Source organism: Heterocephalus glaber, unplaced genomic scaffold, assembly GCF_053883595.1.
Source record: "Heterocephalus glaber isolate CG9 unplaced genomic scaffold, H.glaber_assembly_v1.0 deba00001689, whole genome shotgun sequence".
Lineage (NCBI taxonomy): Eukaryota > Metazoa > Chordata > Mammalia > Rodentia > Bathyergidae > Heterocephalus > Heterocephalus glaber.
In genome coordinates, this window is record NW_028258414.1 from 9,090,281 (window position 1) to 9,109,507 (window position 19,227).

General features: G+C 51.6%; 2 protein-coding genes across 6 annotated transcripts in view; one reads left to right on the top strand and one right to left on the bottom strand.

Moving 5' to 3' along the window:
• Positions 1–11,955, top strand: part of Map2k1 (mitogen-activated protein kinase kinase 1) — a 63,121-nt gene extending 51,166 nt beyond the window's left edge. For both annotated transcript variants that reach the window (XM_004855601.4, XM_021237029.2), the window contains 6 exons: positions 4,043–4,167; positions 6,201–6,402; positions 7,648–7,712; positions 9,868–9,929; positions 10,596–10,641; positions 10,988–11,955. In XM_004855601.4, coding sequence (XP_004855658.1) covers positions 4,043–4,167; positions 6,201–6,402; positions 7,648–7,712; positions 9,868–9,929; positions 10,596–10,641; positions 10,988–11,101 — 614 coding nt within the window. In that variant the 3' untranslated portion in view covers positions 11,102–11,955. The remainder of the gene's footprint in view (positions 1–4,042; positions 4,168–6,200; positions 6,403–7,647; positions 7,713–9,867; positions 9,930–10,595; positions 10,642–10,987) is intronic.
• Positions 1–18,057, bottom strand: part of Snapc5 (small nuclear RNA activating complex polypeptide 5) — a 29,735-nt gene extending 11,678 nt beyond the window's left edge. Inside the window, exons 1-4 of one of the 4 annotated variants that reach the window (XM_004855603.4) lie at positions 17,896–18,057; positions 16,289–16,378; positions 15,196–15,312; positions 11,802–12,308 (exon numbers count right to left, since the gene is read on the bottom strand). In XM_004855603.4, coding sequence (XP_004855660.1) covers positions 15,205–15,312; positions 16,289–16,378; positions 17,896–17,985 — 288 coding nt within the window. In that variant the 5' untranslated portion in view covers positions 17,986–18,057 and the 3' untranslated portion in view covers positions 11,802–12,308; positions 15,196–15,204. Of the gene's footprint in view, positions 1–11,801; positions 12,309–15,151; positions 15,313–16,288; positions 16,379–17,895 lie in introns of those variants that run through there. The other 3 variants (XM_087199076.1, XM_004855604.3, XM_021237031.2) reach the window with 3 other exon arrangements.
• Between the last annotated feature and the right edge of the window lie 1,170 nt (positions 18,058–19,227).

A 19,227-nucleotide genomic window follows, 5' to 3' on the forward strand; every position in this document is an offset into this window, starting at 1 on the left:
TCAGCTGGGAAGCAGGGAGGAGAGGGTGCAGAGCCCCTTAATCAGCTGACTTGGGGAAGGAGATGGGAAAAGAGGTCACAGGGAAGGCTAATTGAAGGGTTTGGGATTTTCTCTGGATTTTAATGACCTTCCTTCCCTAGTTAGCTTCCTAAGGCCACGGATGGCTGGAGGTGGCCCTGTGCAGGCTATGGGTTAACTTGCCGGTCTTAGCACCCTTTCCTGTTCCTCCATCTGCACAGAAAGGTTCTTAGGGCTCTGCCAAGGATGCCAAGAAGAGGTGGTCTGAAACCTAGGGTCACCAGTTTAAAAACCTCATTTGGGGCTGGAAGTGGAGCTCTGTTTGAAAGCACTTGCTTAGCACACACGAGCCCTTGGGTTCGATCCCCGGTACTGTGTAAATAAATAAATCAAAATATTTACAATCTCATTTGCCTTTTTTGAAGCCTTTAGTTCTCACTTTTCCAGGATCATCTCACATTTGGATTCGGCCCGTGTCACAGATGAGCCGCTCTGGCCTTTGGTGTCACCCCTCTTGCTTGTTGCCCAGCCCCCGCTCCTTCCTGCCTCCTCTCTCCACACTCTTCCCGGCTCCCCGCTCAGTGCCTGTCCTTTGTCCCTGTGCCACTTTCCCCACCCTGTGTTAGGAAACAGCTCCTTTATTATCTAAACCAAGCAGAAGGAAGGTGCAGGGACACAGGGGACCCACTGAGCTGCTCTCACCTGCTGGGAGAACCGAGTCCCCTTCTCTGGGACCCTGCCCCACCTGTGCACGCATGCTCTGGATTTGATGGGCTCTGTCTCCCCTGTTGGTGACAGCCTCGAGGGACACAGACCAGGACTGTTTTCTTTACTCATTGCTCTGTGCAGGTGCTCCATGTGTTTGTGCAACAAACAAGTGGGCCACCACATTATTTTATCTAAACCCCTATTCTTCAGGGGCAGAAAATATTTAGAAATTAAACCTCAAACTATATGCTCCTGGGAAATTCAGGGGCTCTGAACAGTGGTTATTTCTGACGCAGAATATAGCAGAAGCTGGGCATGGTAGCACACACCTGTAATCCCAGCACTTGGGAGGCTGAGGCAGGAGGATCGCTGTGAGATCAAGGCCTGGCTGGGCTACATAGTGAGTTCAAAGTCAGCATGGACTACACCCCCTCCAAAAAAACCAGAAGAAAATACTTTCTCCCATTTAGGTTTTTTTTTTTGTACTCACAAGTGCAAGGTCCTGAGTTTGATCCCCAGTACCAAAAAAAAATACCTCTTTGTTTTTTTTCTCTTTTGTTTATTTTCATTTGTTTTGTTTTTTGAGACAGGATCTCACTATGTAGCCCAAGCTGACCTCAAAGTAACAGTGATCCTCCTGCCTCAGCCTCGTGAATGTTGGGATTACAGATGTGTACTCCCACACCTGGCCCTCTTTCTGTTTCAAGAGGAAGGATTACCTGTCATTGCAGGATCGGGCAACATGCCTCAGCATCCTGGGGGTCCCCTGGGAGCCCATGGTGAAGGATGCAGCCTGGCCTGCCAGCTCCTGGGCTCCTCCAGTGTCACCTCTTGACACTGAAGGATCAGTGAGAACCTGTGGCCTGGAGGAGGCTCTGGAGGTGGAGGGCTGGGCCTGCCATTCAGTCCCCTGTGGGTTCTGCTAGGACAGTATGGGAGAAGCAGGGTGCTGTGGCAGGTGGGAGAGGGCTCAGGAGAGCCAGCTGGAGGTGGGAGGGCATAGAAGGGAGGGCCTGCATGAGGGAGGCTGCCCTGAGTGGGCAGGGCTTGATGGGGAGAGGGGGAGGGGGAGGGAGGGAGCGCAGAGGCCTTAGAAAGCCAGCAGAGGGGTCTGTGCCACAGGCAGACGAGTCATGGCAGGCTGTGTGCAGAGGCTGTCCTGCTGGGGAGGGCTGGCTCCCATGCAGAGGAGGTGGAGGGGAAGCTGTGGGGAGGAGAGAAGCCGGGGAGGGCTGGCTGCTATGGGGAGCTGGTGCAGCTGCCCAGGGAGACACGAAAATGAGCCCTCCGACCTTGTGTGATGACATCCCATGTGTGTGTTCTGCTCTGTGTCCTGCCTGGCCGAGGCTTCTTGAAGAGGGTGGGTGCATGGTGTGGTCTGGCAGCCTTCATGTCGTCAGGTCTCCTGTCAGGCTTTCCAGGTCACTGCGAAGTACCCCAGTGCCACTGATGTCCACAGCCTGGCAATGGGTAGAATCATCAGAGGATGCAGGAGGCTGGTGCTGGCAGCGGGTGGAAGGGAGCAGTGTTATGTAAGGCTGAACAGGAGGCTGTGGCAGGAACAGCAGCAGGGTGCAGGCTGGCTCGCCAGGGGAAGGGCTGTACACTGCTTCTTGGAACAGCTGATCTGAGGGGAGCCCCTCTCTGTCCCTGTAGCACAGTATGCATCTCGAGGGATGGGCTCCATCCAGCGCAGCAGGCCCAGAGAGGAGCAGGGACAGCAGGTGGCAGTGCCGGAACTCGAACTCAGGGCGTCAGTCTCTACACAGAGGTGAAGGTCCAGCAGGTCTCCTGGCGTGGTCCCTTCCCGCAGCCTCCCACTCCACACCCCACATGACCTCTGGGGACTGAGGGACAAGGATAGTGCCTCTCACCGGCAGCTGCTGGACTCTTCCTGCCTGTGTCCCCAGAGCCTGTCCTGACAAGGCGAGGGGAGGGGACAGTCAGTCCCTGTGACTCTCCCGGAGGTTATGTGGCCCATGGCCTTCTGTCCTCGCAGAGGTCCCTTCATCCCCATCAGAGCAGTACCTTGCACTCTGTGCTCATACATGGCTCTGTGCTTGTTTTCTTGGAGGCTCATAAGACTGCCTGACAGCACACAGTGTTCCTTGGCTCACTTCTCGTCTGTCTTCTCACCCTAAAAATGTAAGCTTCTCAACAGTGGGGACTTGGCCAGCTTGTCATTGCCACCTCCCTGCACGTGGTGGGTGCTCGGGACCATGAGGTGAGCCGGATGGCTGAGGAATGTGGAGCCCACAGATGGGCAGAGGGCGGGTCCAGGTGTCAGAGGTCTGGGTCCTGCTTCCTGTGTTACTTGGTGTTCGCTCTGTGACCTTAAGCGAGTCCTTGTGATACGGCATACATATACTTTGGACCTTGTCTTGATGATCATGGAAATTAGAACTGAGGCAGCAGCATAAATTTACAGACAAGAGCTTTAATTGAGAAGGAAGAGAAAGTGGGGACCAGCCATGTGTGGTGGCATACATTTGCAATCCTAGCACTCTGGGAGGCTGAGGCAGGAGGATCACAAGTTCTAGTTCAGCCTGGACAATTTAGGGACTTAGCAAGAAGACTCTGTCTCAAAAATAAAAAAAGGTCTGGGGATGCAGCTCATTGCAGAGGCCTGGTTCATTCCCCAGGAGGTGTGTACCCTGTTAGACTCCGATCTTTATTTTTTTGAGGGGGGACACTGGGGATCAAACTCAGGACCTTGGGCTTGCAAGGCAGGTGCTGCGCCACTGAGCTACATCCCCGGCCCCTCCGATCTGTATTTTAGCAGGCATGGAGGTTTTATTATCTATGTTCAGCTGCCTCCCTTGTGACACAGCCGCAGACTCTGTCTCACCAGCAGGAATGGTTGGAGAAACAGACTTTTCATCTCTTTTTTTTCCTTTTTGAGACAGGGTCTCACTGTGTAGCCCAGGCTGGCCTGGAACTCATGGCACTCCTCCTGCCTCAGCCTCCCGAGGGCTGGGATTACAGGGGTGCGCCACCATGCCCAGCTTAAGAAAAGACTTTGAAAGCGTGACTATTCGTGGTAACAGACTCCTTCCTGTTGGTCATCTGGCTGGGTCTGCAACCTCAGTGGAAATTTTTCTTTGTGTCCCGCTTCTCTAGTCACTGGTCACTTTATCCCAACTGTCCTCCCTCGGCCCTGGAACAAGGGGGACAGGGCTTGGGTGGCCAGTGTGTGCAGGCTGCCTCCTAGGACAGTCTGCTCCTGGACCCGAGCTCAGGGCTGCCTGTCTGGGCCGCTCCCTGCCCTCCAGCCTGCCCGCATCTCCCCTCCACCTGCTGTTCCCTCTCCCCACAGATGTCAAGCCCTCCAACATCCTGGTCAACTCCCGTGGGGAGATCAAGCTCTGCGACTTCGGAGTTAGTGGGCAGCTCATCGACTCCATGGCCAACTCCTTCGTGGGCACCAGGTCCTACATGTCGGTATGAACAGCAGGTCCCATTCCGCAGGCTTCTCTGTGGGGTGGATGCAGAGCCACCATAGGAAGCCAGAGTCTTGTGCTGGGTGTCCGGCTGGGGGCAGAGGTGGCAGAGATGGTCCAGCAGTCTTCTCCAGGGTCAGCATCTGAGGAGATGACCTCAGCCTGTCACAGGCCTGGGTGCATAACTGGGGTTTAACCAATGAGAGACTGTAGCATCCCAGCTCCAGAGCAGGCTTCATCCGAAGAGACTGAATCCCAGCTGCCCTGGACATCTTCACCTGATTGTCCTCACTCCCACAGTGCCCAACACGGCCCCACCACAGACTGTGCCACCTCTCCTTTGCTGTTAGCAGCAAACAGCATCACTGCTTCTGGGGCAGAAACTGACTGTTTTTTGGTACCGGGGATCAAACTTGGGAGCTTGCTCTTGCAAGACAGGCGGGGGAACCACTGAGCTAAATCCCCGACCCAGAAACTGACTTTTTAATTCCTTCCCTGTGCTCTTAGCATGCAGTGGCTCCTCCCCACTCCTGACAGTTTTTGTGGTTCCCTCCATCCTGCCTCCTTCCTCCTCACTGCCTGTCTTCCACTCACCCAGCCCCATGCTCCTGTTTGGCCAGCACCCATCTTGTTCCCTATGCAGCTGGCTCCCACTGCCACCAGAGCACTTTGTGGTCGTCCCCCTGCCTGGAGCTCTGTGGGCAGAGCCAGGGCCACCGGTGTGTTTCTCATCCCTGGGGACTGGCATGGAATCAGCATGTGCAGGTGCTGAGGGAAATGCCTGTGGTGGGTGGGTACATGGATGGCGGAGGAGGCAGCAGCTGGCAGAGCTGAGCACGGGAGGTAGAGTGCATCTCCAGAGGGGGGCGCAGGCTGGGGTGGGAGAAGGCAGAGCCAGGAAACTGAGCACATTGGCACCCGGAATGGGCTCCTTTGAGCTACCAGGTGTTTCTTCTCGTAAAGATCATTGCTCCCATCCTGGAAGAACACAGCTCACCTCAGGGAAGTGATGTGACCCACCTTCGTGACCTCTCCACTCGAGTGTTGGAGCCAGCTGCCCCCTCCTCGATCCTTCCTGCTGACGCTGGTCCAGCACAGCACTCCCCCTTCGACCACCCCCACCCCTCTGCATGCCAGTGGCCCATGGTGCCACTCTCATCACACCTTCCGTCTTCCCCTTTGCTGCTTCCCTAGATGATTCACACTTTGGGCCCTCAGTTGCCAGATGCCAAGTCCCAAATCAATGAATGGGGCTGGAACTTACGGTCCAGGGTATAGTGGTTGGGTTTTTGTGGTCAGTTCCAAAATAGCAACAAGTGCTATGGGAAAAGTTAATTTGAGGTCTAAATAAATGTCCTATTGTCAGAGTAAAGGTTTTTGTAGTGTCCTTGAAATACATGTGCTTCCTGAAATACTAATGCTCAGTAAAAATAATGCTTCTGCATAGTACTGTGTACTTTTTTCTCTGACTCTTCCCATGAATGTCAGCTTACCTTTGTTCAGGATTTGCAACATGACACACATTTTCATTTTCATTTGGTTTCACTACCTCAAGGCCAGTGAGCAGAGTGGGTATTTTGTCCTGTCCTTGTTATTGTTACTACAGCAGCCACCCTGTTTTACAGATGAGGAAACTGAGGCTCAGGACCCCACAGCTTCTAAGCCTCAGATCCTTTGTGCCTTTACCCATCACATCACCTCATTCATGGCTCGTGTTTCATAAGCTTTGTATGAATGTCATGCTAGGCTTTGGACAGGCAGCCCTGTATCTGAAAGATAGTGCCAGGCAGGGCAGAGATGCTGTGGGCCCAAGGCAGGTTACAGGGGAGTGAGCAGAGAGGAGGGGTCCAAGCCCCGAGCCAGCTAGGGTCTGGTGAACATGACATTTGGGGGCAACTGAGCAAATCCATGAGGCGAGGGCACCCCTGAAACAGGCTGGGAGCTGTCCAGGAAGGGACCTAATGCCTCAGCAGGCCCCCCAACCCCATCCTGGCTGGCCCAGGTGACTGACCTGTGTCTCCCTCTCTCTTGCAGCCAGAAAGACTGCAGGGCACTCACTATTCGGTGCAGTCGGACATCTGGAGCATGGGGCTCTCTCTGGTGGAGATGGCGGTTGGGAGGTACCCCATCCCCCCTCCAGACGCCAAGGAACTGGAGCTGATGTTTGGGTGCCATGTGGAGGGAGATGTGGCCGAGACGCCTCCCAGGCCCAGGACCCCTGGGAGACCCCTCAGCTGTGAGTGGCTGCTGTGCTCCTAGCTCCGGCTGGGGACCCTTCCTCTTAGGATCTGGAGCAGCTGATTCCCTGCACCTCCTGCCAGCCCTGCCTCTGTCTGTTTTGTTGTTTTGTTTTGAGGGTCTTGGTATGTAGTAGAGGCTGGCCTTTAACTCATGACAATCTTCCTGCCTCAGCTTCCCAGGTGCTGGGATTACAGGTGTGCACCATGCCCAGCTGTGCCTGTCTGGATGCCAGGCTGTGGCTGGGAGAGTAGGAAATCACTGCTGTACCAGCAACTTCCTGCCCTTTACTGAGTGCCCGCCTTGTTCTAGGTACTGTGCTTAGCACATAAGGTGCTTTTTAATCATGACATTTTAGGCCATTTTTTATTGATATAATTTACATAACATAAAATTGATAAAGTACAGAATTCAACTGGGCGTGGCGGTGCACATGGGCATTACACTTGTAAGGCCAGTACTCTGGGATCGTAAGTTTGAGCCCAGCATGGCCTGGAGATGTAGCTTAGTGCAGAGGGCCTGGGTTCAGTCCCTAGGAACACGCGCGCGCGCGCACACACACACACACTCAGTTCCGTGGTTTGTAGAGTATTCCTGTTGTGCAGCCATCACTGCTATCTCACTCCAGAACACTTCCACTGCCCCAAAAAGAGCCCCCATCCACACCAACAGGCATCACCAGCTTCCCCTGAGCCCGTCCCCTGGCAGTCACTAATCTCCTCTCTGGCTCCGTCAGTTTACTGAGCACTTTCTAATCTCAGTTACCATCTATTTGTGAGCACTATTATGAGCTCTGTTTTACAAGTGAGGAAACTGAGGCACAGAGCATTTGACTTGCCAAGTCCCACATCTGCCTGCCATGGTGATAAGCATGGTCTTTACCACGATGAGGTCCCCATGGGAAAGTTGGCGTGTGGAGGGGGAAAAGGAGACCTGTGGGGGCTGATGGCAGTCACTGGGGGTGCGGGGACTGGGGCTTCTGGTCCTGTTCTGTTGTCTCATTTGCTCCGCGCAGCATAAGGAAGGAGGGAGAGGCAGATGTATCACTGTCCATCTCTGCTTTACAAACTCATTTCTGTCTCAGCAGTCACCTGATTCGCTGGAGATCACAAATCTAGGATGTGGCCTTTGCTGGTCCTGTCTGTCGTGCTTGTCCTCCAGACTTCGTTCTTTGCCTCTTGCTGACACGTAGCCACTGGTCTGTTGATAAGTGCTCTCTTTTTCCTTTTTATGAAACCTGTAGCCTATGGAATGGACAGCCGGCCTCCCATGGCAATTTTTGAGCTGCTGGATTACATAGTCAATGAGGTAAGCACGGCTGGCTTCCTTGTCTGGGAGTTCCTGTGCTCTTCTTAGGAAACACCCATGGGTAAGCAGGCTGGGAAACCGAGAACTTCCCGCAGTGGGGTCCCCAGGATGCTTGGCTGTGGGATCGAGTGGCTGCTTTAGAAACGGTCAGTAAGGGGCCAGGGATTGATTTAGCTCAGTGGTTCTGTCGCTTACCCCGCAAACACAAGGACCCGAGTTCAATCCCTGGTACCAAAAATAAACCGGTCAGTCCCTTCCCGGGGATGTTTGGGCAGCTCCACATCCTTCCTCCTCCCAATGGATGGAGGAGCTGGCCTAGGGAAGGGCAGGGCTTAGCAGGAGGAGACAGGAGGGCCAGCCTGGGAAGGGATGGGTTCTGGCACACTTGGGAAGGAACTGGGGCCCCCCAGCTAGCTGGAGTGTTAGGTACAGGGTAGCACCCCCTTCCTGTCTTCCTCGACTTTACCACTGCATGAACCAGACCCCAAAAGGCTCAAACAGATCCCCTGGTCCACTACAAACTCAACAGGGAAAAGCCTGGTTGGCCCTAGAGGTCACGGTAGCAAGGTTAACTGACTTCTCTGAAGTCTGCAGAACTCTCTAAGCCTCGTGGAGGCAGATGAGCAGCCAGGTCTGCTCCTTGCTGTGGAAGGAGTTAGGACGCCAACCCCAGCTCTACTGCTGGCTTCGGCTGCACAGTGGCTCTGGCAGAGCACTGTGCAGGTGCGAGGTGCCCAGGGGACACTTGCAGCTGCCTGTCCTAGTGAGCACTCACACTGCTCCTCAAGCTGCACACTCTCGTTCCTACTCAGTCCTTCTGAGCACAGCTGGCTGGGCCAGACTACAAGTGTCCTCTTCATGCAGGTGAGGAAACCGAAGCTCCCTGGTAAGCAGCAGCTTAGGGCCTTCGCGCCTGCTTTTTCTTCCTCACTACCTGTGACCCCAGGGCCTCCCTTCCAGGACTCCTGTGGCACACAGCCTGCCCTAGCCTAGAGTGGCTGCTGGCTTCCAGAGCACACCCTTCCTCCCCTCAGCAGCAGGACAGCCTGTAGGGCGCTCGGTCCTAAGAGCTGGGCTGTAGTCAACCTCAGATCAGAAGGACAAGGCCTTCATTCAGGGGAGGGGGTGAGGCCAGGCTTTTTGGTAGGAGGTGAGTGTTAGTCTTCTCTTTTTTGAGATGGGAGTTTCACTATGTTGTTCAGGCTGGCCTCAAACTCTTCCTGCCTCAGCCTCCCCCAGAGCTGAGATTATGGCTGCACACTGCTGCATCCAGCTAGTGTTTCTTTTTTGTTTTGTACTGGGGATCAAACTCATGACCTTGTGCTTGCCAGGCTAAATCCCCAGCCCCAAATGTTTCATTTTTAATCTTTTTTTTGGTACCGGGGATCGAACTCAGGTCCTTGTGCTTGTGCAGCAGGCGACGAAACCACTGAGCTAAATCCCTGGCCTTTCATTTTTAATCTTGAATCACCTGTTGATTTGGGGTTACACATCAGAGCAGTGACATCCTAGGGCCTTTTTTAGGTCAGCTTTTCCCAGCAAAGCACCACAGCTCCCAGCACACGTCATGTTAGTGGACTCGAGCTTCCCGGGCCCTTCAGTAGAGCAGTGCTGCCCGGTGTAGCCCAGTGTGGCCGCCATGGGGAAACAGGTCTGTGGCTGTTTGGGTCAGAGGTCCAAAGACAGCCTCAATTCTGCAGTGTACGGGCCTCCTCTTCCAGGCTCAGCCTTCTGTCAGATGATGTTTTATTAACTCTGTTTCTCCCTCTCCAGGCTCAGAAAGATAGGGGTCTTTGGGCTTATATCTGCAGTGTGGCTGAGCCTGAGCAGCCCTGGTGGTTTGCACATCCCCTAGCTGCTCCTGTTAGTAACTGCTGGTGACATTTCCATGGGAGCCACACTTAGTAGTCAGAGGTCGACAGGCACAAGCCCCTCATTTCATAAACAGAACTGAGGCCTACAGAGGAACGATGGTTTGTTCAGTCAGAAGACAGGTGGGTGCTGACATATGTGACATGATCCTAGTTCTTACTGTGCCCCGAGAAAGTTGAGACTTCCATCAGGGACAGCACTGCCCACAGTGGGGTGGGATGGGCAGGGGAGATGCTGGAGGGAAGGAGCCAGGTATTTCTCATACCTCAACCTGTGTTTGCAGCCACCTCCGAAACTGCCCAGTGGAGTCTTCAGTCTGGAATTTCAGGATTTTGTAAATAAATGGTAAGTCTGGGCCGGGGATTTTGTAAATAAATGGTAAGTTTCGCCACCTGCTGCACAAGTGCAAGGACCCAAGTTCGATCCCCAGTACCAATAAATAAATGAATGAATGAATGGTAAGTCTGCTCCTTATCTGGAAGGGGACCTGGAGGGGCTCTGGTGGAGCTCAGGGATATAGCACATGCCCGGCATGCATGAGGCCCTGGATTTGATGCCCAGCACCACAAATAGGTAGAAATAAAAATAATGCAGGGTGCTCTGGATTGGTCAGCCTTTCTGCCCCTTTCCTGTTTCCGCCAGCTTTGCTTCTGGTGGGCACAGCAGTGCCCTCTCCCCTCTTGAGTCCCTCCAGCTGCTGCCATGGCTTTCTTGCTGAGTGCCAGGAGTCAGGACTTTGATGATGACTGCTGCTCGTAGTGCTTGATCTATAGGGATTGGCTTTTGGGGGCCCAGGGGCAAGGTCTCCTTGTTTCTGGGCTGGTCCTCCAGCCTTGTGCTTAGGTGTGTGCCAGCACCCAGCACCTCGCTGGACACGGGACTGTGCAAGGCAGGAAGAAGATGCTTAGCACCCCTCTTCGGCATCTGCAGAGGGGCCCCAGGGAGCAGATAGCAATGTGAACTGGAGCTGGCACAGCCCAAAGCACTCAACATTACCTTTCTTCCTTCCAGCTTAATAAAAAACCCTGCGGAGAGAGCCGACTTGAAGCAGCTCATGGTAAGGCCGTTTATTTGATTCTCACCGTGCCTGCTCTGCACTCCATCTCTTCTTCCTGTCATCTGCCCAGGACTTCTGAGCCCGGGCTGCAGAATCCGCAGCACAGCTCCTGGTTCTGGACCAGTTCACAGGAGCTGGGGGACCCTGCCTGGGCTGCTGGAGTACACACGGGCCCTTGCTCTAACACTGACGGCTCCCGAGGCTGTCTTCTGGCCACCTCTATGTTCATGCCTTTGGTCTGTGCCTCTAATGGGCCTGTGCTGGCCCTGCTGCTGCTCAGCCGAGACAGGTTTCCCCACTTGGTGGCCTGTGTAACACCATTTCCTCTCCATGTTCTCCCACACAGGTTCACACTTTCATCAAGCGGTCCGATGCTGAGGAGGTGGACTTTGCAGGTTGGCTCTGCTCCACCATCGGCCTTAACCAGCCCAGCACACCGACCCACGCGGCTGGCATCTGAGGGGGGCCCAGCAGCCTCTTCAGGCGGTCCCCAAGCTCACTGCTCCGGCCTCTCCCATGCTTGTCTCCAGACGTGCATTTCACCTGTGACACAGGTTGCAGATACAGCATGTGCCAAGCTGTACTCGTGTTACTTTTAATACAGTCTTTATTATCACTGTCATTACCCCTAAGTGGATTGGCTTTGTGCTTGGGGCTGTTTGTGTGTTGACGATCAAACACATGCGGCTCAGCAGTGACACTAGGTGACTGTGGTGGTTGCTGATCCCGCTCCATCTGGCTGGCCTAGTCCCTGGTGTCTCTGGGTTCAGGGACACCTGGTGGCACTTCCCCCTGCCAAGCGCACCTTCTCTCAGCAGAGAGGGGCCTCCGAGTCCCATCCCTGGCAGCGCATGTGACGCATGCTGTGCTGCTGTGACACAAGCATCAGGAAGTGGACATCGTGTTATTTTTTGCTTTTGATGTAAAATTCAGGAATTTCCATCAAAATCTAGCCAGAGCCCCTCACTGCCATGAAAGCTGGGGCGTCACCAGTCTGTCCACCTGGTGACCTGTAGACTTCTGGTTGTGTTTCTATATTTATTTTTAAATATACTGTGTGGGTACTTAGTGGTGTACGTCTCTTTAGATTTGGATTAGTGTTTCTAAAATAGTGGAGTTATTTTGAATGTCACGAATGGATCAAGGCATTAAACGTGTCAGATTTCTACCTTCTCCCCAATCCAAATACCAATGCTATTGTAAACACTGTGTATAGTGCCTAAAAATTGTACGAAAATCCTTTTAATCACTTTAATCCAGATGTTTAACAAATCTAATCTCTTATTCTAATAAATATACTGTCAAATTTTAAAAGATATTTGTACTTCCGCGGTAGGCTTTTCAGTCTCTCCAGTGTACAAGGAAGAAATACTTCAGTCCCCAGCGGTGGTTGGGGGTGGGGGGGAGGACAGGACATGACAGGAAGGCTGCGCAGGCCGGAAGGCAGGCAGGGCCACATGCAGGGCGCCCCAGGGAGCCCAGGCAGCACCCTTCTTGGTCCCCAGCACCACTGGTCTCACCTTTTCCTCCCGCCTCTTTATCCCAGGAGGTGAGGCCTGGGAAGAAGTCTGACAATCCTGAGGCCCTCATTTCCGTCATGCCAGCTCCAGCCCGGGCTCCGGGCCCTTTGGGATGGCGCCTCCTGTGGATGGCGGCCGGCAGGATCCCTGTGTGGAGCAGAGGTTCCCTTCTCACCACTGCACACTCCCTGCTCCTCCCTGGGAAGAGTGCGGTCAGCGCTGGCCATGAGGCCCAAGAGGTGGCAGTGGAGCCTGAGAGCGGAACTGTGTCCCATAACCACTGTGCCTGCTCCGCTGAAAAATGATTCTAGAACTTGGGGAACATGTGAACTGCCAGATCGGTTTGTCTGCCCTTTTTCTTTTTTGAAAGAAAGGGTAGACTGTAGAAAACCAAAGCCTATGTGTATCTAACCAGGCATTGTGGCACATGCCTGTGATCCCAGCACTCAGGAGGGTAAGGTAGGAGGATCGCTGCCAGTTTGAGGCCAGCCTGGGCTACACAGAGAAAACCTGTCTCCAAAAACAAAATTTAAGCCGATTTCATTTTAGATGAAAAACAGAACTTTCGTACTGTCCTGCGTAGGTAGCTGCACTCTGGAGCTGCCAGAGCGTGGGATCCTGCCGGGATTTAAAGACTAGCCAGCTGTTCTAAGTCAAGTCTAACCTACACCTTTCCAGCACACAAACATTCAGGATGAGTTAAAACCCCATACCCTACGTCCTGGTAACGAGAGGATGCCACCCATACTGAGAATGTCTTTATTTAAATGAACAAACTGGACCAGGGGCAGTGGCACACGCTTATAATCCTAGCTACTTGGGAAGCTGATGCTGGATCGAAAGTTTAAGCACAACCTGGTCAACTAGGGAGACCCTGGTTCAAAATAAGGACCAGGCATGGTGGCGCACACCTGTAATGCCAGCACTTGGGAAGCTGAGGCAGGAGGATTGCCATGAGTTCCAGGCCAGCCTGGGCTACACAGTGAGTTTAGGGCCAGCCTGAATTACAAAGTGAAACCCTGCCTCAAAAAAGTTCTATTCTCTTTGATTATGTACTTCTACTAAACTTTAAAAAAAAAAAAAAAAAAAACGGGCCGGGGACATAGCTCAGTGGTCCAGGTTCCATTCCACCACCATTAACAAACAAAATGAACAAACTGCATTCCTTTTAGGGAGGATTATTGTAACCTGGTTATCTAACACCAGGATTTGAGTGCTTTCTTACTTGGTGTCTTTTGAAGGATGTTTAAAATTTTCTACTCACAGCTGGGTGTTGTGGTGCAGGCTAGTAATCTCAGCCCTCGGGAGGCTGAGGCAGGAGAACAACTGCTGTGAGCTCAAGGTCAGCCTGGGCTACATAGTGAGAGCCTGTCTCAAATAATTAACTCTTTACTCATATCTAAAACTTACATTTTGAGTCAGAAAAGTTTTCCAGTAATTTTTACCCAGAATGATTGTATTTGGATCCTAGCATCAGTCTTATGATTTGCCCTTGTGAGAGATTCCATCCTCAAACCTCCTCCTACTCACATACTTGTAATAGCTGGGCTTTAAATGGTACCTCGTTAGCACCTTAGAGCCACCTGAGAGCCTACTAGAGCAGGCAGAACATCCTCACTTTACCTGTGGGAAAGCCACAGCTAGGAAGAGGAGACAAGTGACCTCTTCCCTCAGTGGCACAGCGGGAACTGAGCCAGCTCTTCCAAAACCACACTTGTATTTTATATCAGATCCCAAAATGTACACATGGATGTAATATATTCCAAAACTACTTTTGGCAGGTTTCAAACAGCATACTCTTTTACACCCTGCAGTTTCCTGTAGGAGCACCTTACAATGACTTTAATGAAATGCTGACTGGCAAAATAGAAAAATGTGCTTATGTTTTCTTCTGAAGAGCTATGTAAATTCTATGGAGGTTCTTGGGTGTTTTACTTGCTTTTTCTATTGCTTGGGGAGGGGACTTCATAGAATTAAGTGACTTAACTATTGAGTAGAAAAGGGACAAGATACAGAAATTAATCTCAACTTTTTTTGTTGTTGTTTTGAGACAGGGTCTCAGTGTGTATTCAGGCTGGCCTTGAACTTGTAGCAATCCTCCTGCCTCAGCCTCCGGAGTACTGGGATTACACACATGTACCACGCCTGGCTAAATCTCAACTATAAATACAAGTCTCAACAACTCTTCCTCTGTAGCTGTTATCGCTTTATTGTAAGAATTCAACCCATAGGCATTTTTTTCTTTAATAGCACATTTCTTCTCTAAGGGTCAGAAGCAGGTCTGCAGCCTCCCGCTGTTCTCAGAGGAGGAACTGCTGCTTTCTCTCTCCATGTCTGGAAGCCAGCAAGCTCCAGGACTGCTGCTTACCTGTAATTTATCTGAGCACTTTCCCCAGCCAGGCGTCACACAGCACACAAGTAGTGTGTATGTGTGGGGGAGTGTTCCCATGCCTGAGGTGGCAGCAGCCTGTGCACTCTGCCCTTCCCCTTGATGTCTCACTCAAACTGCAGCCTAAATCTGCTCACAGGGCACAACGACAGCAAACAGCCCTCAATTGGTTTTCTTAATAGAAACATTATCCCTGGAAAGGCCAGCTTGTATTTGAACTTTGCCCTTTTGCAAACACCAGCCTTTTAAATAGTATTTCAGAAGAAATTTGTTTTTAACGTGAAACACTGAGTCTGACCAGATTACAGACACTGTACTATCCAAATGGCTCTATGTTAAGACATCATATCTCTCATTTTCCATGCCACTGTTTTTCTCCTCAGTACCAGGGATTGAATCCAGGCCTGACATACGAGAAGCAAGTGGTCTACCACTGAGCTACCTGCCCAGCCCAGATTTTCTGTCACTAATTTTCACACACCATTCCGAAGCCCAGGTTATTATGGGTTATGTGGCCACCTGTGCACTACACGTCCTCCTACAGATCTTACTTCTTTCAAGTAGGCCAAGGGCCCATGCAAGATGACCTCTACGAAGAAAGTGTCTACAACTCAGAGATTTAATTTCTGTAACTAACGCAGGCACCTGTCCCCTTCAGGAATCTGATTCTTCTTCTTCCTCTTCCTCCATCATGTGGCTCCTCATGCCCAGCTCCAGCGCAGTCTGGTTGATCGATGCTTCATTGTCTACGTGCACCAACATCTGTGTTGCCAAAGACACTGGAGATGAGTAAGGAAGACACTGGCCTCAAAGCAGCAAATTCTTTTAAATACTTTTAAAATTTTTAGGTTTATTAGTCCATTTTTTTTTTTTTTTTTTTGGTACCAGGGATCGAACTCAGGTCCTTGCACTTGTGCAGCAGGCAGCAAAACCACTGAGCTAAATCCCTGGTCCTAGTCCATTTTTTTTGCAGTACACAGTGATTACATTCATCATGGGGAGTTGCTACAAATACATAGACACATCTTAATTCCTTTTTTGCCCACTATCCATCTGCTCCCTCCATCTCTTGATCCCCTTCCTGAAGGCTGTCTCCATTTTTTTTTCCCAATTCTTTTTTTCATCTCCTCTCCCTCCACCTCTTGTTCCCCTTTTCATTTGAAAAAGATCTTCCCTATTTCCTCTTTTATTTTATGCTGTTTACATTTTGGGCCTCTCATATAAGAGAAAGCACCTGATATTTACATTTGTGGGTCTGGTTTATTTCACTTAACACTATGGTCTCAAGGTGCATCTTTATTTATTTTTTTGGCACGGGGCATCAAACTTGGGACCTTGCATTTTCGAGGCAGGCGGCAGAATCACTGAGCTAAATCTTTGGCCCCAGGTGCATCTATTTACCTATGACTATTTCCTGTGTAAACAACTAATACAGAAGGCTGGGGATTTAGCTCAGTGGTTTTGCTGCCTGCCTCACAAGTGCAAGGTCCCAAGTTCAATCCCCGGTACCTAAACAAAACAAAACTAATACAGAGTAGCCAGCTAATTAAACTAGAAAATTCTAATCAGAGTCTGCAGCCTACCATGCTCAAGGCTCTGGGTTTAATCTCCAGCACCTTGGCAGTTCCCAGAATCCTTGGGGTTTGGTAATGTGCTTTACCACAATTTTTGACAAAAGCAGGAAGGAGCAGAGCAGGCTTTGCATTCCCTCCCTGGGCTTGTACTTGATGAAGCTTACATCCTGTGACTGTTCAGCTGCAGAGTGAAAAGAAACCTTCCCATCCTCTGCTGTAGAATTGATCATCGATCGGAGGGCCAATTCTTCAACCTAGGAAAAGAAGAGTTAAGGACACTTTCCTTGGTACAGTATTTCACTGGGCTAACAAAGAAATTCCTTGGGATGCTGTAAATAGCAGGCATCATGGTAAGAGGGAAGACTATCATGGCTGTGCTTCCGGGGGCCAGGGGGACTCTTAGGCCTTACTTGTCTTATTTATTTTTGGTACTGGGGATCAAACTTAGGACCTGGTGCTTGCGACGCAGGCCTGGCGCCACTGAGCTACATCATGGGCTCTTCCATTTTTTTTTCTCAGTACTCCTGGCCCTCCCTGCCTTTTAAGGAGAGAAGCAAAGACTTAAGGAGCCCCTTTCCCTTGGACTATCCAGGTGTTCCAGTTAAGCCACAGATTCCATTCTCCCAGACCTAGCAGCTTCCAGAGGATATGCCATTAAAAAGACAGGTGTAGCTGGAAGTGGGGGTGCAAACCTCCTCTGGGAGGCTGAGGTAGGAGAATCTCAAATTTGAGCCCAGCCTGGGCGACTTAGTAAGCCCCTGTCTCAAAATCAAAAATAAATAAAAAGATATAGGGATATAGCTCAGTGCAAAGGCCCTGGGTTCAACTTCCCCAGTGTGGTGGGGAGCCAGGTGTCATTTTCTGGCTCTACAGAGCCATGGATTTCCTAGGTCTACACTCGTTTTCGGTAACGAGAAAGTGAAGCAAGAAGAAATGGAGGTATTTCCTGGAGCATGAGTGATTCTCGGTTTTGGAGGGCATCATCCAGGTATGTCAATCATCAGTTATTTGTAGGGCTACTTCTGCATATCCAGGCATTATTACTCCCCAAGGGAAAAACGCTTATTATTTTGACATGTCACAGTTACAGAACACTTTTCAGTTTACAAAGGGCTTTTGTAATCCTCAGGTCAGTTGGATTTAAAGATCCGGAATAAGGATGCCGATGGGGCATTACCATTATCGTGTTACAGAGGCTGAAGTGCCCACGGGTATGGAGAGTGACCCCGGTGGGCCTAACTCCTACTCCTCAACTCCACGAACTCAACAACAGCTCCAAAAGCTCCTGGGAATTCTACGCTTTGGGCCAAAACTCTCCCAGGGGTCAGTGGCTTCCTTCCAACAACGGAAGGATCTGAAAAGTCCTTTCAAGCCGGGGAACATGAGAGCCATTTCAAGCGACAATGCAAACTAGTAAGCAGGGGCTGCAGAGAGGGGCGGGCGTGGAGGTCTGGGCGGCCTCCGGAGAGTGCACGCCCTTGACCCGCGGGCCGTCAGCTTTCGAGCAGCCGGCCTGAATGGAGGCGCGTCAGGGACCACACTCGCCAAACAAGATTCCCGGGTTTGGGCCCGGATCTCTAGGTTCAGAGGGGTGGGGCCTAGTCGTCGCGAAGCAACCTCCCCAGCGGCTTTAGCTACTCATTTAAACTGCTAGATCGGCGCCGCGAGGGCTAGATAAGGCCTAGCGGAACCGGCGGCAGCAGGCAGACGCCGCGGAGGGCTGCGCTCGGGAAGAGGGTCGCGCAGGAGGAATGGAGGACGGCGGAGTCACCTTGAGGCGGTTCAGCTGGTCGTGTAGGGCCGCTTTCAACCGTAGCAGCGTCTCCTCTTCCTTGCGTAGCTCCTGGAGCCGGCTCAGCATAGTCTCGGATCACGCCGCCGCCCTCCGTACCCCGGTGCTCGCGCCCAGTGATGACGTGACCACCACTGTCTCACAGAAACGCGCGGAGGTGGGGCTAGCGGCCATGTTGAGAAAGGCAGAAGCGCTTCCTGCCGGCGCGTGGTGTCACCGCGTATCTGCGTTGGAGGCTTGCGGAGGGCCCACTTTCCAGGTGACAACATCTGGACACGAAGTGAAGTCTCCTAAAGCATCTGCTATGGAACCTGGTAGCTGTCTCCCTTAGAGAAAATGGGCACACTCCAGAGCAATAGTGGTCCATCCCACTTCCAATAGACAGCTATATTTTTTGTTTTTGGTACCTGGGATCGAACTCGGGTCCTTGCGCTTGCGCAGCAGGCGGAGAAACCACTGAGCTAAATACCCGGCCGATAGCTAGCTTTGATTTAGAAAGCCTGCAGAGGATGTGAAAGCAGGCATCAAAACCAGCTTCCAGAACCAAACTCAAGGACCTGAACCCAGTTAGGCAGACTCCTAGTGGACGCCCTCCCCTCCCCCCAACTGGCTTCCCTACCCTAGACTGCGGTAAGCTAATGGCCTTGCTAATTAGACTGCCACTGTCAGGTTCTTACTGAGGACCGCACAGACCTCGCCCTGGAAAAGTGAAGATGCTGACCAACTTGCATTTTAGTGCCGAGTCAAGGGTTCACAGCAAAAGCTGGAGCTAATTCTAGGGTGGAAGTTTCACAAGAGGGGACAAAAGCCCTAAAATAGTTTCGGGAACACTTCATAAGCAGTTCCCCAAGCCTGGTTAACCAACCTACCTGCAAGGCAAAACTAAAATATCCTTGAAAACCTTTAGGACTTTTTCAGCCCATGGGCATGCTTGCTAAAACAGTTATAACTTCTCCAGTTATTGCCTATCATCAGGTGACACTTCTTGAGTACCATCGGATTTTTTAAAGGTGGGGTGGGGGGACTGAACTCAGGACGTTGCACTTGCCAGACGGGCTGTGCCGCTGAGCTACACATCCCAGCCCAACCACTGGATCTTACCAGCACCTTCAAACAACATGCAACTGCACCCTATCAAATCTTCATGAACTTCAACTCTCGCTGGCTAAAATTTGAAAAGCCTTTTACATTTTATGGAGTTATTTACAAATCCCTCTTCCATTCAAATGGATGGATCAAGTATGCATCTAAGGTTCCATTTTGTACCAGGAGTACAGTATGGGACAAATTAAAGGCTATGGCAGGAAGATC